The sequence below is a fragment of the Grammomys surdaster genome, unplaced genomic scaffold (assembly GCF_004785775.1).
Source record: "Grammomys surdaster isolate TR1022 unplaced genomic scaffold, NIH_TR_1.0 125049, whole genome shotgun sequence".
Lineage (NCBI taxonomy): Eukaryota > Metazoa > Chordata > Mammalia > Rodentia > Muridae > Grammomys > Grammomys surdaster.
The window spans coordinates 519,918-535,539 of NW_021619961.1; the positions used below are offsets into that span (position 1 = coordinate 519,918).

Consider the following 15,622-nt stretch of genomic DNA (forward strand, 5'->3'; position numbering starts at 1 on the left):
TGGCCTGTAACTGAGCTCATATCTCTAGAAACGTTTAGGGCATTAACTACTCAACAGATGTTTCAAATGGCCTCTTAAAATAAAACACGACCTGTGAACATGGCTTCCAAGTGATGGCATCCCAGACTCTCGGAAATAAGCACATGGCAGCAGACCTATTGTTGAATATACTTCTTTTCCCGTTTCATCAGAGTAGTACTTCATGGCAGCTTCCAGCTGTCCTCAGAAACTAGGCACACCTTCTTCTGGTCAATGTGACCAAACACTGAGTGACAAGTTTCTATAGCTTCTCAGCATTTTCATAGGAAAGTGACCAGCAGGAGAGGCAGCATTCATTGCTCACTGCCCACACTGCCCAGGAAACACTCTGTGTGTACCTGAGCACTCTGTCCTAAGACACAGTAAAGCCATGGCTGGGGTTTGAATTCCAGATCTGCCACTTACTGGCTGTGGGATCCAGGATAGTTTCTCAGTTTCTCCACCACTGCATCATCTGGAAAGAACAGAAGTCCCAGACATGACAGGGCTTCTGTGAGCCCTGAGGGTCAACCACAGGGAAAGGAGGGATGTACAGGAGCCTACGGGAGTCTACAGCACAACAGTCTGCGCAGAAGACATCACACTGACCACTCCAGAGATTGCTATTAGCTCCTGTGTGAAGATCTTGGTAAAGCCGGGTGAGTGCAAGTCACAGCAGGTAAAACCTTTCAAATCCCCCTGCACAGGGGAGGTCAGGGAGCTGGAGTGACATCGGGATGCATTTCAAAAATCACTTAGGCAGCACAGAGGACCCCACTAGTATTTACACAGTGTAAAAAGGCTGTATTAACCTCTGAATGTGAGATAAGTTATCCTTCACACAGAAAAAGAACACAGAAATTCTCTCTTGGTATAATCCATTAGTTTTGCTAGTTTTTATTAGAGCACTACAATTAAGACATTAAATTATAAATTCAGGTGATATATTTAGAAATTAAATTACAAAACAATACAAATACTTTTAAGGTATGATGTGCCAACAAAGTTTAAATGCTATCGTTACCCAGGGGTCAGTTTTAGATTCTACAGAATCTATGGTGTGTACAAAGATTGAAAGGAACAAGGGAGATAGAAAGATGTTTGCAAATAAAATATTCCACAGAAAAATTTAAATAAAAAGATAAGCTTTCAGCAAATTAAATTAATGTTCTAATCTGTTGGCACAATGTACAGAAAATACTTACATGATAATTTCTTAAGCAGACAGCAGCTTTACAAACAGTAATACTTTATACACACATTAAAGTAACAATGTGTTACGATTTAGCAGTCTTGGATTAAGAGTCGAAAATGAATGCAAAGACCGCCCTTTATTTGCACATTATAATTCCCACCCCACCCCTGCTTCCCCAGGTTATTAAAAAAAATCACACAAGTATGTTATTTGGATATTAATTTGTCAATATTTAAATTATTTGAATTCCTTTTGACTAATTCTTTTCCAAACGCTGGAAGCATATAAAATACCGTCTCTTCAAAAATGATTCCAGTCAAAGCCTGTAAAAACTTTCAATGTATAACACACGTTTTTGTTCCATGTTTAGTCAAAAGAAATTATATTACATCATTTACAAAGATTAAAACCAAAAAATTAAGCTATTATGAACACCTGTCTTTGAGGAGTAATTGTTACAACAAACAAGTTTATCAAAGAGGGGGTCTAACCAGGGAGTGTGATTTACACTGTAATTCATGTACTGATAGAAATCTAACACTAATTATTGCCAGTTAAACTACATCTACACACTAAAAAAAAATTCAGTTTTTACTACTTGTGCCAATAAACTCTTATTCTTACCATTAGATTTATTTCTACAACTCCAAAGAGAGTCATACCTACTTCCAAAAATAAAACTTTCCTATTTCTCGTACCTCCTCTAAAGCCTGGAACTCAATATACAGAAATACTCCATACCTAAATTTACCCAAAGGAAACAAATTATAGATACATTGATACCCTCACTGATACAAGGGACACTCTCAGCATGGCAGCACTCCCTTTGATAAGTTTTGGGCTGTCATCTACAAGTGACCAGTCCCCTGTATAACATCTGTGGTCCCTTGGATTTGTGGCAGGAAAGCAAGCCGCTGCCTGTGAGCGGGCGGGCACCCACTGAACTTCTAAACCTACGGCAAAACTAAGTCACTGGTATTTTCAAGATTTCCTCAACTTCTCTTTTGGTACAAGTGTCAAAAATCTAAAATGATGATGTGTGCCCAGAAGAGAATAAAATACAAGCAACTTTGAAAAGCTACTAACTCAAGATCAAGAGCTATCTGAACCACTGACATCGAGTAGGTAATAAGATCATGAAAAGCAGGAAAAGTTTTTAAATCTACTTTCAAGACTGCCAGTCATTCAAAACCTCCATCATTTCTTTAAACAAGTTAAGGCTTCCAAATATGCAGACAGTAAGAATCAGCCCATGTAAATCCACCTCACTGTTGGCTTCATTCCTTACGTCTAACTGAAGTATCAGATACTTAGTGCTTAAAGTCTATACAGGACAATAGTTTAGACTGGACGGTATACTACTGTCCCCTTTAGCACACTAATAAAGTTGACAGACTGACATTTTTTATAGAGCGATGCTCCTAAACTTTCACAATTCACAAAAACTATAAGAATCTCAGCTCTCCAGCATTAAATGCCAGCATTATAAAACTTGGAACGATCACAGTAGGTCCCAATTATTTCAGTAAAGACTTTCTCTAACTTCTCTCTTCTGCCTCTGGGAGGCAAAGTCCTGCCCCATATAAGCAGGGAAGGAGAGCACCCCCTTGCTACTGCCTGCTCCTGGGAGCATGTAGATAGGAAGCTCATGTGTCCATCTGTGTACTGGGAGCTGGGGAGTGAAGGAGGAGGAGATGGAAGACAAAGGATGGGTGAAATATGATTCTCCCATCTCACAGACACTTGTGAAGACAATAGAATCCAGGTGGTGGCTGGACAGCAAACAAAACAGCTCATTAATATTCTCCCAAGCAAACACACACATTCCTGGAGAAGGACAGAGATAAATAATTATGAATAATTTCTGTATATATTTGTATATGATAAATCATCTGAAGGATCAGCACAATTAGAATAACCTTCTCTTTTCTTCTACAGCTTCTTCCAAGCCTTCCCTGAACATGTCACAGACTATGCAAAATTCCTTTCCCTGACTTCCTGTAACTGTGGTTCTTGCTCTGAAGAAGGGGCAGAAATGCACAATTAAAAAAAACAGATGAAATGACTTCCAATGTGGATGCATTTGAATACGCAAACAGATCCACACCTCAAACCAAGAGGGTCCTAAAGCAAACACTAGCAGCATAGCACAGCAGGACAGCACTGCTTTGGGTGTCTGCAGGAAGTGCTGCACTGGTGTAAACCTGCACGCTGTTCACCTGTCAGAGCTTGCCTAACTTTACATACTATGTACAAGAGCATTCCTGAGGTAAGAGACAAGTGTTAGACAGAATCTGGCAAGTCCCACCATGGTGACTGTTTGCTCTTACGGACACCTACCCCTTCCCACAAACAAGATCAACACGCTAACACTTCAGTGCTAGTCTATCTCCTGCAAGTTGTTTTAGTCTATCCCAACTTTCACGGATTACAATGACCAGTACTTCTGAAATAAACGTCATGGACCGAATAAAATCTGCATCCATTTTTAATGCACATCGCTGTGCAGTCTTACTGCCTCAGCCTTTTAGTCCTGACGCTACCTCCGGCTCTTTTCACACGCAGCTTCCATAACTCGGACGATGTTATGGAGAAGGAGATGGGTATGCAAGCAAACACTGGTCCTTAGAATCTCCGTCTTGAATTTGTAAAATAACCTTAAATAGCCATTAGTTGTTTTTCTGTCTGTTTTTCTTTAGAATGGTCTTTAGTTTGGTCTTCTTTCTTTAGTCATTATTTTTCATTACAAAGTAAGTTGAAACAAGTCTGAATTTTCTAAACAATTCTTAGAAATAGACTTGGACACTGTTAAGAGCAAAGCCAGAGATCATAACAAAATAGGTAAGAGCTACAAAAAGTCTGTTGGGAATTAAAAACACGGTAAGTGACTGGAGAGTGGAAGATGCTGAGATGGGAAGTCAGATACATGGCTGCAGCTGGACACAGCTGGAGACAGCTGGCACTTCCTGAGTTATGTACTTTGGGGAGGGGAACTGGAATCAGAGTGCTCTTTGCCCGTGTTACTGCTAAGCTTTGGCTGCTGGTCAGGAGTCCAGGTCTCACTGTCTGCCCCTGACTCCAGCCCCTCGGGCACTTCCGCTGCTTCCTCCCCACTCTGCTCTGCACTGTCTTCCTCGGAGCCAGGAATGGCTTTGCCCAGCTGTAGGGTCTCCATAGTCCTCTGGGTCTCTGAGACCCAGGACTCGATTCTACTATTGAGGTGCACTTCTTCTGACGTCGGTTCATGAGTATAATCTTCCTCCTCCTCCTCTTCATCATCCTCTTCTTCAAGCATGCCAGGTACAAGAGTGCTGGTGGTGCTGGTGATGGAGGAATTCAAAAGATCCCGGCAGCTGCCATCCAAGGAGCCCGTCTCTGTGCTCTGCTGGGAGGCCCACTCCAGGTCATCGGGCTTCAGCTCATCCTTGTCACCCATGGCTTTCCCCTGGCTTGGCGCTGAGGTAATGCTGCCTGCAGCCAGCAGCTGCTGCTTACCCACCAGGGTGGTGTCAAGGACGAGTTTGCTGGGCTTCTCAGAGGGGCTGAGTGTACAGGGAACTGCCTTCTCGCTCTCTGAGGTTTCCAAGCCGTCTGAAGTCTCCACCATGCTTCTCCAATTAGTTTCTACAAGCAGGGAGCACATAGTTGAGAACCAGAAACATGGTTTCAGAATCATGGAACTTATTTAAAACACTAAATTAAGGGGCTGGAAATTTGTTTAGAAATTTGTTGGCTCATAAACTGAGTGAGAAAATTAAACATTTAATTTGCTCTAAAATGAGTTTAGAATATAATAAAGGGAAAGTAATGTTCAAAACAATGTGTACTTGGGCTGGAGAGATGGCTCAATGGTTAAGAGCACTGACTGCTCTTCCAGAGGTCCTGAGTTTAATTCCCATCAACCACATGGTGGCTCAAAACCATCTGTAAAAGGATCTGATACCCTACAGCTATGCTGACTTCAAGGGTCCCTAATTCATAGACAGTAAGCCAAGATGTCCAGCACAAACAGTTCTAACATCAAGGGTCTGGAAGAGCACATCACTTAGGCTTTGTGTCATATGTCACTTCTTACAACCAATGGAACCATGCATTTCTAGTGTCTGGGAAAGTCTGATTTACACTACACGTAATTCAGCTTACACGGTATGTATTACATAACACAAATGTTGACAAAATCATCTTTAAGGACTAGGACTCCAAGATGAGTGTGGCTCTCCCGCTCCCCTGGGTTTATTATTAAAATAAAAAGATCCAATTATCTTATAGTAATTTACATAGTATATGAGTAGTATTATCATGTTGCAGTGAGCTACATGCATTATATTTAACTTGCAGACAGTATTAGGGGCACTATAGTCAGGACACATTTTATACAGAAAGGGAAAGCTAACAAGAAGCCTTTCTTCCCTCAGCTGCTTCAGCATGGGACAGGAGCTCCCATCCTCACTGCTGCCTCTCGGATGCTCCCTCTGCCTCCTATGCTCAATCTCATTCCTGAAACAATCATTCACAGGATCAAAGCACAAGAAACCAGTTGGGGACCCTTGTCCTGTCTTTCTTCCTCATTCTATGCCTCTAGCCCAAGAAACCCGCTATTGTTCTGTATCACTTCTAGCTCAAAAACTACAATTGGTCACTGCAGTCTTAACTCAGATCTTAATTTTTCTGTCTTTTTTATGTTCTGCTGTATATTCCTAGTTTATTTTGTATGCCAGTTTTAAATCTGTCTAACTGGCTTTTGGTGACCGTAAGACAAGATTTAAACTCCTTAGATCACGCCTGTAAGCCTGCCGTGATATGCTTCTTACTTATCTGCCTTTCTGGTCCCACTGCAGCCTGCCCTGACAATCCATACTCACTGCCCATGCAGTCACAGTACAGGCGAGGCCTCCTACTGTCCCTGATGACCCCTTCTAGGAGCTCCACCCTGATCTTCCTAGGAGTGTCCACTGACCTGAACCCACAGCACCTTCCCAGAACTGTTCAAAATCACTTCCTCTGTTTGCTCTTCCACCCCCATACCCTCTCACAGCCACCATCTGTGTTCCTGTAGCTGCCATTCCTGTAGCTGCCACACAGTAAGCGCCATTTTAAAACATGATAGTAAAGATGACTCTGCAGGTAAAGACATTCTCACACAAGCCTGGAAGCTGAGTTCAATCCTTAGAAACCATGGAGAAGTGACACCACAAAGCTGTCCTCTGACCACCACAGAACATGCTGTGACACAGGTGTGCCACACCCTATCATGAACATGCAGAAATGACAAATACAAATTTAAAATAAGTTCGTATTACATATATATTTAATTATGAAAAATAAAGCCTTATAGCTCATTTACATTTCTATCAGCTTTTCTTTTTCCTAGAGAGAGGTTCAGCAGTTAAGTGTTTCTTAGATGCAGTGTTAAAAACAAAGGCTTCCTTCCTTCCATCTTTGCATGCCTTAAATGTGGTGCTCAGACTCTGAGAAGTCTTAGGGCTACTTTTCCTACTGTGTGTCCAAGTGAAGAGCATGGATCACTACCACTTACCCAAGACTTACAGACTTTTCTTGTAGGGTGCTTTTTTTTTTTTTTTTTTTGGTTTTTCGAGACACGGTTTCTCTGTGTAGCCCTGGCTGTCCTGGAACTCACTCTGTAGACCAGGCTGGCCTCACACTCAGAAATCCGCCTGCCTCTGCCTCCCAAGTGCTGGGATTAAAGGCATGCGCCACCAACGCCCAGCTTGTAGTGTGCTTTCAAACTGGCATTTCACACATGTACTGACTTGACCTGTTACATACTTAATCTTCTGTCTTCATGTTGATCTGATCATCCAGCACAAGCATGTCTACCTAGCTAGAGCTAGGCAGTAACACCTACTAACTACAGTTTCTTAAAAGCAAACAACTCAGCTCCACCAAAAGCAACCCTAAACACGTAGCTACAGCAGAGACAAGGAAACCAGGAAAGAATTTCTAACAGTTTAAATTCAGGAGGCAACTTATCTGATAAGTTCACAGATAAGATTTAAATGAGATAAAATGAAAAAGGAACCAAAACAGCAAGTGACTATATGTAATGGGTGACACTGATTCTCAACTTGACACAGGAATCCTTGGGTCTTATCTTCAATTAGGGTAACTGAAGTGGAGAGACACAACCCTAATTATGGGTGGCACTATTCCTAGGCTGGGGTCCTGGACTAAACAGAAAGGAACCCAACTGACTACCAGCACTCATGATGGTTTCTGACTGTGGATGCAATGTGACCAGCCACCCAATGCTCCTGCTGTCTTGCCCACCATGACAGATTGTATTCCCCTTGATCTGTAAGAGAGTAAGTCCTTCCTCCCATAATTCTTGTTATTTTATATAGCATTGTAAAAAGCAACTAACATGCTCTCCTAAAAAAGACAGGAGAAATATCAACTAGTTCCAAAAGTGAGTTAGAGTTCAAATCATTATAGAATCAAGGCAAGAACGCCAATGCAGGCTATGGCAAATGATGCTGTGCCATAACACAGCACTATTTTAGTCTGGACTTACCTTGACTGGAATTATAGAGAACTCATAGTATCAGTTTTCTACATTTGTAAGATCAGGCAGAGTAGTACAATAGAGTTAAGTGGCTTAATAATCTTACAGTTTTAATTACCAAGTATAAGTTATTAGAATAAAACTTCCTATTATTTAGCCTACAGGGGTCAAAAGTATGAAATGTTGGATCTTAAGAAGCTCTTACACTTCTTAGCCTGTTAGAACTCTGTGATGGTGTGAATGGTCCCCATAGGCTCAAAGAACTGAATGCTCACCAGGGAGTAGCACCACTTGAAAAGGATTAGGAGGTGTGGCCTTGCTGGAGGAAGTGTCACTGGGAGTGGGTTTTGAAGTTGTAAAAGCCCACATCAGGCCAGCTGTCCTCTCTCTCTCTCTCTCTCTCTCTCTCTCTCTCTCTCTCTCTCTCTCTCTCTCTCTCTCTCCCTCCCTCCCTCCCTCCCTCCCTCCCTCCTTCCCTCCCTCCTTTCCTCCATCTCCCTCCCTCCCCCTTCTCTCCCTCCCCCTCTGCCTCTCTTTCTCTCTCCCCCCACCCCTCTCTCTCTCTGTCTGTGGATCAGGATATAGCTCTCAGCTACTGCTCCAGCACTTGCCCCTCACCATGATGGTAATAAGACTGAACCTCCGAAATGGTAAAGTCCCCAATTAAATGCTTTCTTTTGTAAGAGTTGCCTTGGTCATGGTGTTGCTCCACAGTGATGGGACAGTGACTAAAACAAACATGATTACATTTCAGGGGCTGAAAGGGTGGTCTCCGTTCCAAATATGTCTGTCTGTCTGTCTGTCTGTTTGTTTTTTGAGACAGGCTCTATGTAGCCCTAGTTGTCCTGGAACTCTCTATGTAGACTAGGCTGCTGCTGGAATTTACAGGGATCCATTTGTCTCTGTCCCCAAAGCCCTGAGATTAAAGGTGTGCACTACCACTGCTGGCTCAAATATTCTATTTTTAATAATGTTTAAACTAATTTTTTAGCCAGAAAAAGGCATGGGCTTGCTTTCTGGTGTCATATAAACTGTGTGGTAGCACACAGCAGTGATCTCAGCACTTGGGGGATAAAGACAGGGATATCTAAAATTCAAGGTCTTCCTTATCCAGTTCCTTATCACAGTATTCTTATCCTTATCACAGGCTAGACTTTGAAGGAAAAGAAAGTATAAAAACAATCAAGAAATAGATTAGAAGGTTATTTACAAAATAGGTTTTATCACTTGAATTATTTCATTTTAAATGGTATGAGACAACTTACCATATTCCTTTTCATTGACTTCAGAAATGGGTTCAGAAATAACACTGCAGAATGAAATGGCGCTAGCTGCGGAGGGGTTGCGTGAGTGGCCCATGTGGTGAGGCACCGTCTTCACACTCCTCAGGGCTTCCTCAGCTTGCTCCTGCTCCGTGACTGCGACCATGTCTTTATATGCCTTCCTGGCTTCCTCCGTGAGTTCCACTAGTCTATTAAACAGGCTCTAAAGGACGGAGATTCTTCTGTGACTAGTCAGCGTTTTTTTATTTTTTTTTTTTTTTTTTTTGGTTTTTTCGAGACAGGGTTTCTCTGTGTAGTCCTGGCTGTCCTGGAACTCACTCTGTAGACCAGGCTGGCCTCGAACTCAGAAATCCACCTGCCTCTGCCTCCCAAGTGCTGGGATTAAAGGCGTGCGCCACCACCGCCCGGCTAGTCAGCGTTTTTTAATTATTAAGCTTCTTACATTTTTAGTTCAGATGAAATTTAGGCAGTACATAAACCACATAACCTTACAAAATGTACTCAACATACATGTGTGTTGTAAATCTCACAGGGTTGAGACAATTGACTCTAACACTATTTGTGATATATTTCAAAGGTTTAAGAAACGTACTCCCCTTTAGTCTGGCACTACAAAGAGAAAAGGAGCATCAACTCTTCTGCAAAAACTTGTGCACAACTATAAAGGAGAGACAGGAGCAGCTACATTATAGTAGCTTAGGAGCTGCAGACGGTTTGGGCCTTTTGTTTGTTTATTTTTTAAAAAACAAAACAAACAACAACAAATTAACAACACTAGCTTTCGACATTAAACCTGAGGGTGGACATCACTGAGGAATTCAAGGAAGCTAACTCTGGCACAGAACTTGAAAAACAGGTACAAGAAGGAGAGGGAAGGAGAGGGCAGCCTTGACTAGGCAGCCATGTGAAATCATAAATCAAGGGAGACACAACAGAAGCATAAAGCATGTTTTGGAGCAGTGATAGTCTCACTTGGGTTGGAATACAAGGAAATGTGCATGTGTGGGGAGGTGGTCAGGGGTACAGAAGATGGGAGTTTCCAAAGGAATTAAAAGTCCTTTAGCCAGATGTGGGACATTCTCATGTTTAATAAAAATGCCAATATTTACACAGCACTAAAGCTACATTTCAACAGCTGTATCTCATGATGTCCCCAGGCACCAAAAAGACTAGCCATACGACAAAGTCTGGTGCTTCCCAGATCATCACTAAAAAACTTTACTCCTGGTAAATGTTTTTGTTGTTGGTTTCTTTCAAGACAGGGTTTCACTAAGTAGCTCCGGCTGTCCTGGAACTTACCATGTAGACCTGGCTGGAACTCCCAGAGATATATGGCAGCTTCTGCTTCACACTCACTGGGATTAAAGGTGTGCACCACTATGCCCAGCACTCCTGGTAAATGTTCTAATGTCTTGATGTCACACTGCTACTTAGAGGACCAGAAACAATGAAAGATGCTGCTCACTGTGCTGACTGCTGAGGGTTACGTGTTGGAATTAGCTATCAAACACATTCATGATTTGTTTTTACAGAAGTAAGAAGAATGGTGAAAAGCAGCCCCACCATGGACCATTAATAATATAAATTTTATTTGTAAAAAGTATTTGTATTTTATTGTAGTGTGTAAATCATGCATTTAAATGAAACCAGTAAAAAGAAAACAAGCATGTAGATTCGTAATTTTGAGATTAACACAGGTATTATAAGCACACCAGACAGAAACAGAAACTAAAGGACATAAGGGAAGAGGAAAAAATATTCAACAGAGAAGCCCTGGTCCACTCCTTTGAGTTGCTACTCACTCCTGGCATGTGTTAACAGAACGGAACAAGACAGTATACCTCCTAAGTTATTCTCGTTTGTGTGTGTGTGTGTGTGTGTGTGTATACATGCAGGTGCACCACAGATCAATGGCAGGAGTTGTTCCTCAGGGGACAGTTAGTGTATTTATTAGACAGGATCTCTCACTGGTCTACAGAGACCCACTAGCCTCTGGCTCCCCAGTGCCGTCAGTACAGCTCTACAGCACCTTGCCTGGATTGAAGTGGGTCAGACTGTTTACTGACTGGGCCACATCCCCACCCCTGTCTCCTAAGTTCTTACCTCAGCACCGAAATAATTGAAGATTCCAACCACACTAACAGGAACCAGCTTGTTCACACAGCGCCCCAGAGCTTTTCTTCCCAGGGCAAACACAAAAGGAATCTCTTGTTCCCGGGCCATGGCTATGACATTGTAGAGGGCTTCATCAAGGCCACCTAAGGCAAGGAAATCAACACATGGAGAGGCCGCCAGTCAGTCACCTACATGCTGGAGCTAACCTGGCTAAAAGGCAGAACACTGCAACAAAAGAAGGACTTACTTGATCTGTAACACACACACATACACATACACATACATACACATACACACACACACACACACACACACACACACACACATTTGTCTCTCTCCACAATTAAATCCCAAATTCCTTCAAACCCAGTACTTTAGTTTCTTAGTAGGGATTAGCATAGAAGAAATGAAGTTTCAATGCAACAAATATTTACTATAAAGAAGTTAGGTGAAATAGTTAACAGAAGCTAATTTTTTTCCCACAGCCTCTAAGCTCCAGTAACAACTGACCACCATATCTAGGGAGACAGATTAGCACAGCGGCTTACAGGTGTTTTCCCTGTGCAAGTGTCTACCGTGCTACCTGACACCTAGACCGTCTGCTCTACCAACAGGGCAAACAAAGCTGCACAGCACGTGTTAGCTTACCCAGGAGCCTCTTATGTGTGCTGGCTAGGTTTACGTCAACCTGACACAAACAAGCTAGAGTCATTTAGCAAGAGGGAGCCTCAATTAAAAAAATGCCCCCACCACATTGACCTATGGGTAAGCCTATGGCATATTTTCTTAATTAGTGATTGAATGTGGGAGGGCCCAGCCCATTGTGGTTGAGGACATCGTTGGATTGGTGGTCCTTGATTCTATAAGAAAACAGGTTGAGCAAGTCATGGGGAGCAAGCCACTAGACAGTACCCCTCTATGGCCTCTGTATCCTCTCCTACTTCCAGCTTGCCATCTTGAATATCCTGAATTCCCTGGATAATAAACTGTAAGATGTAAGGTGAGATAGACCCTTTCCTTCCCAAGTTGTTTTGGTCACAGTATTTTATCAGAGCAATAAAAATCCTAAGATACTATGTAACTGCTTGTTTGTAGGAGACAGATCTCCACCCTAAGCAGAACTGAGATCTTTACCTTTTTCTAGTTGTTTTTAAAGTGAAAAAAAATTTATTAAAGGAAGGTTATGTAAAGTTTTCAGAGCAGAATACACAGATGCAAAGTAATGTACACCCTGACTGATTCTAGTCTGATCACAGTAAGGAGACACTTGGTGAGACAGGAATATTTAATTTTCTCATGCTCAATAATAACTATACTGCAGATAAAGATACGGTTTCTGGCTGCAAGGTTGGTTTAAGTTCCCTACAATGGTAAACCTTTCTGAAGCAAGCATACACACCCTTTGACTGGATCTTCTCACAGTTTGGGGAAATGATGACACACTTGATCTTGTTGAGCTTCATGTGCTTGGTGACCTCCCGTAGCCCCATGACCAGCCGCCGTCTGGCTTTGGCTCTCACAGGGTCCTTTTGGTAGATGCGTTCCTGGAAACTGACAAGCTCTTGTAGAAGGAGGGTCACACATTCATCAATTTCTTTAGAAAGAACCTGGTTACAATATCTGTGAAAGAAGCAAAGAACTAGGTAATTCCATCCTAATTTATTGGCCTGTAATTATAGACTTACAATGAGGAAAATAACTGTGAGGGTGAATACATCCAACAAAGCATTTTTATAACAAGTCATGAATCTCTACAATGTCTAAACATGTTAATCAGAAAAACAACAATACCGGTTCTTGTGGATTTCAGTGAAGTAGCTTTTAGTGCAGGACAGGCTGCCTTGGGAAGTAGTACTGAACTCCTAATTATTACAGTTCTAAAGATAGAAATCAAATGCTGGCTTACTAAGAGATAACAGTTTTATATGTCATTGTGATACATATTACTAAAGTACTTCTAGTAAGAAAGAAATGAAAGTTTTATGAATTTCCTAGCAACAGTTCATCCTCTGACTGAGGAGGGAGGTGCCTGACCCTGCAGATGATATAAAGCCACCAAGGAAATTGGATGACAGGGCCATCAAGGAGATCACAACTCCACAGGGCTCAGCTACATAACTCCTGGGCATAAACTTACAGAACTCTAAGTAAACGACCAAAGAGATCGATGTGTATCCATGTTTACTGCTATACTCCCATAAGAGCTAAAAAGGGAACCAGCTGAGATGGTCTCCAACATGAATGGCTAAATGAAATTGATAAAAATTTATTAATATATACTGGAGTTTTATCCAGCTGCCAAGAAAAATAAATTCAAGACATTTGCAAGAAAAGAGATCTAGGGACCATTATGTTAAGTAACACAGACTCAGACAAATATTGCATGCTTTGTCTCATGAAGAACCTAGATTTACATTTGTGTGTTTGTGCATGCACACGAGTACATCATGAAAGTAGAAAGGATCACTAGAGGGAAGAAGAGATCTTAGGAGAGGAAGAAGAAAATAGATGGTAAAGAAATGTTTATTTGTTTTTGTTTTTGAAGACAGAGTCTCACTATGGAGCCCTAGCTGTCCTGGAATTCACTGTGTAGACCACGCTGGTCTCAAACTCAGAGATCTGCCTGCCTCTGCCTCCTGAGTGCTGGGATCAAAGGCGTGAGATTTTAATCTCACAATATTCAGCGAGAGAAATGAAACAAAGTGACATGAGAGGAGGACTATCTGGGACAAGCAGTAAAGCAGCATAACGAAGGGAGGCAGCTGGAGAAGGGTATGAATGGGCACCAAGCAGAGTGATACATACGTATAAAATGCCAGAATGAAACCTACTCCTCTATGTGCTAAATTAAAGAAAAACATCAAGGCGGTGGACAGTATTTCTTACTGCACAGCCAACTGATCCAATAAATCTGTTTTATTCTCCTAAAAAAAAAAGGTTATAAAATATGCCAAGAAAACTAAAAATACTTAATCATTTCAGCCTGGATAAGTTTCAGCCATGAAAGCATTTCCAACCACAAATATTAGTTTGGTTAGATGCTCTGAAAACCTATGATTATGGAAGATGAACTCAATAGGTAAACTGAAGCCTTGAGGTAAAAGTCAGGCTTTTACACCAAACAAAGCACCTGACTGAGACCATGTGAGGATGCCAGCTTGAAAACAAAGGGGGTATACGGTCCCTATGCACTTAACTCCAGGGCATGGCCGTCATCAGGTTTACTTGTGGACCATCCACCACCCGAAATCTTACCTCACTGCACCAGAGGCAGGCATCTGCCTCATACAATGGAAGACATGGGCCTGAAAACATGTCCAGAAAATCTCATGTATTATGTGCAAACATTTAACCAAGTATGACATAATTTCAGAAGATAGATATAGGTGGATTGAGGAAAGATTAAATGTCATAGACACTCAAAATTAAGGAATTCAACATCAAACTACATTTTCTTCTTTCCTGTCTCAAGCTGTTCGTTTCATACATATGTAATTTCTTTCCATGTGTTTCATTTGCTCCACATCTGCTGTCTGACATATAATGAGTTGCTCGCAGCCTGGAGGCTTCTGCTCAGGTAGAGCTGAGGAGGGAGCAGAGCAGAGCAGAGCGGGGGCTGCCGGACCCATACTGCCTCTTGCTCTAGAGCTCCTTCCTAAGACATTTTCAAAGGTAAAATTTCTTTGTCTACACAGATATTAAAATATGTCACAGCTGCTCTGTGACTCCTTGATTACCTAATCTTAAACTGAGACATATTTGCTTAAGCAAGTGCATGGGTTAACAGTGGAGCTCAAGACCCAACAAAGAAAGAGAACTTCAGACCAATCTCCCTTAGGAATATCGATGAAAAATACTCAATAAAATTCTGCCAAACCAAATCCAAGAACACATCAAAACAATCATCCATCATGATCAAGTAGGCTTTATCCCAGGAATGCAGGAATGGTTCAATATTCAGAAATTCATCAATGTAATCCACTGTATAAACAAACTCAAAGAAAAGAACCACATGATCTCTCACTAGATGCTGAGAAAGCATTTGACAAAAATTCAACATCCCTTCATAGTAAAAGTCTTAGAAAGATCATGAATTCAAGGCCCCTACCTAATCATAGTAAAAGCAATATACAGCAAGCCAGTAGCCAACATCAAACTAAATAGAGAGAAGCTTGAATCATTCTCACTAAAATCAGGTACTAGACAAGGCTGCCCACTCTCTCCCTACCTATTCAATACAGTACTGGAAGTCCTAGCCAGATCAATTAGACAACAAAAGGAAGTCAGTGAGATACAAATTGGAAAGGAAGAAGTCAAAATATCGCCATTTGCAGATGATATGATAGTATACTTAAGTGACTCCAAAACTTCTACCAGAGAACTCCTAAACCTGATAAACAACTTCAGCAAAGTGGCTGGTTATAAAATCAACTCAAACAAATCAGTAGAGGAAGGCTACTGATTTGTTTGAGTTGATTTTATAACCAG

General features: G+C 41.7%; 1 protein-coding gene across 1 annotated transcript in view; it reads right to left on the reverse strand.

Annotated features, from left to right (window-relative positions):
* Nucleotides 1–882: 882 nt before the first annotated feature.
* Secisbp2l (SECIS binding protein 2 like) overlaps nt 883–15,622 on the reverse strand; it is a 47,047-nt gene continuing 32,307 nt past the window's right edge. Inside the window, exons 15-18 of the mRNA XM_028785004.1 lie at nt 12,534–12,754; nt 11,123–11,277; nt 9,002–9,221; nt 883–4,837 (exon numbers count right to left, since the gene is read on the reverse strand). Of these exons, the coding sequence (XP_028640837.1) occupies nt 4,185–4,837; nt 9,002–9,221; nt 11,123–11,277; nt 12,534–12,754 (1,249 nt within the window). The 3' untranslated portion in view covers nt 883–4,184. The remainder of the gene's footprint in view (nt 4,838–9,001; nt 9,222–11,122; nt 11,278–12,533; nt 12,755–15,622) is intronic.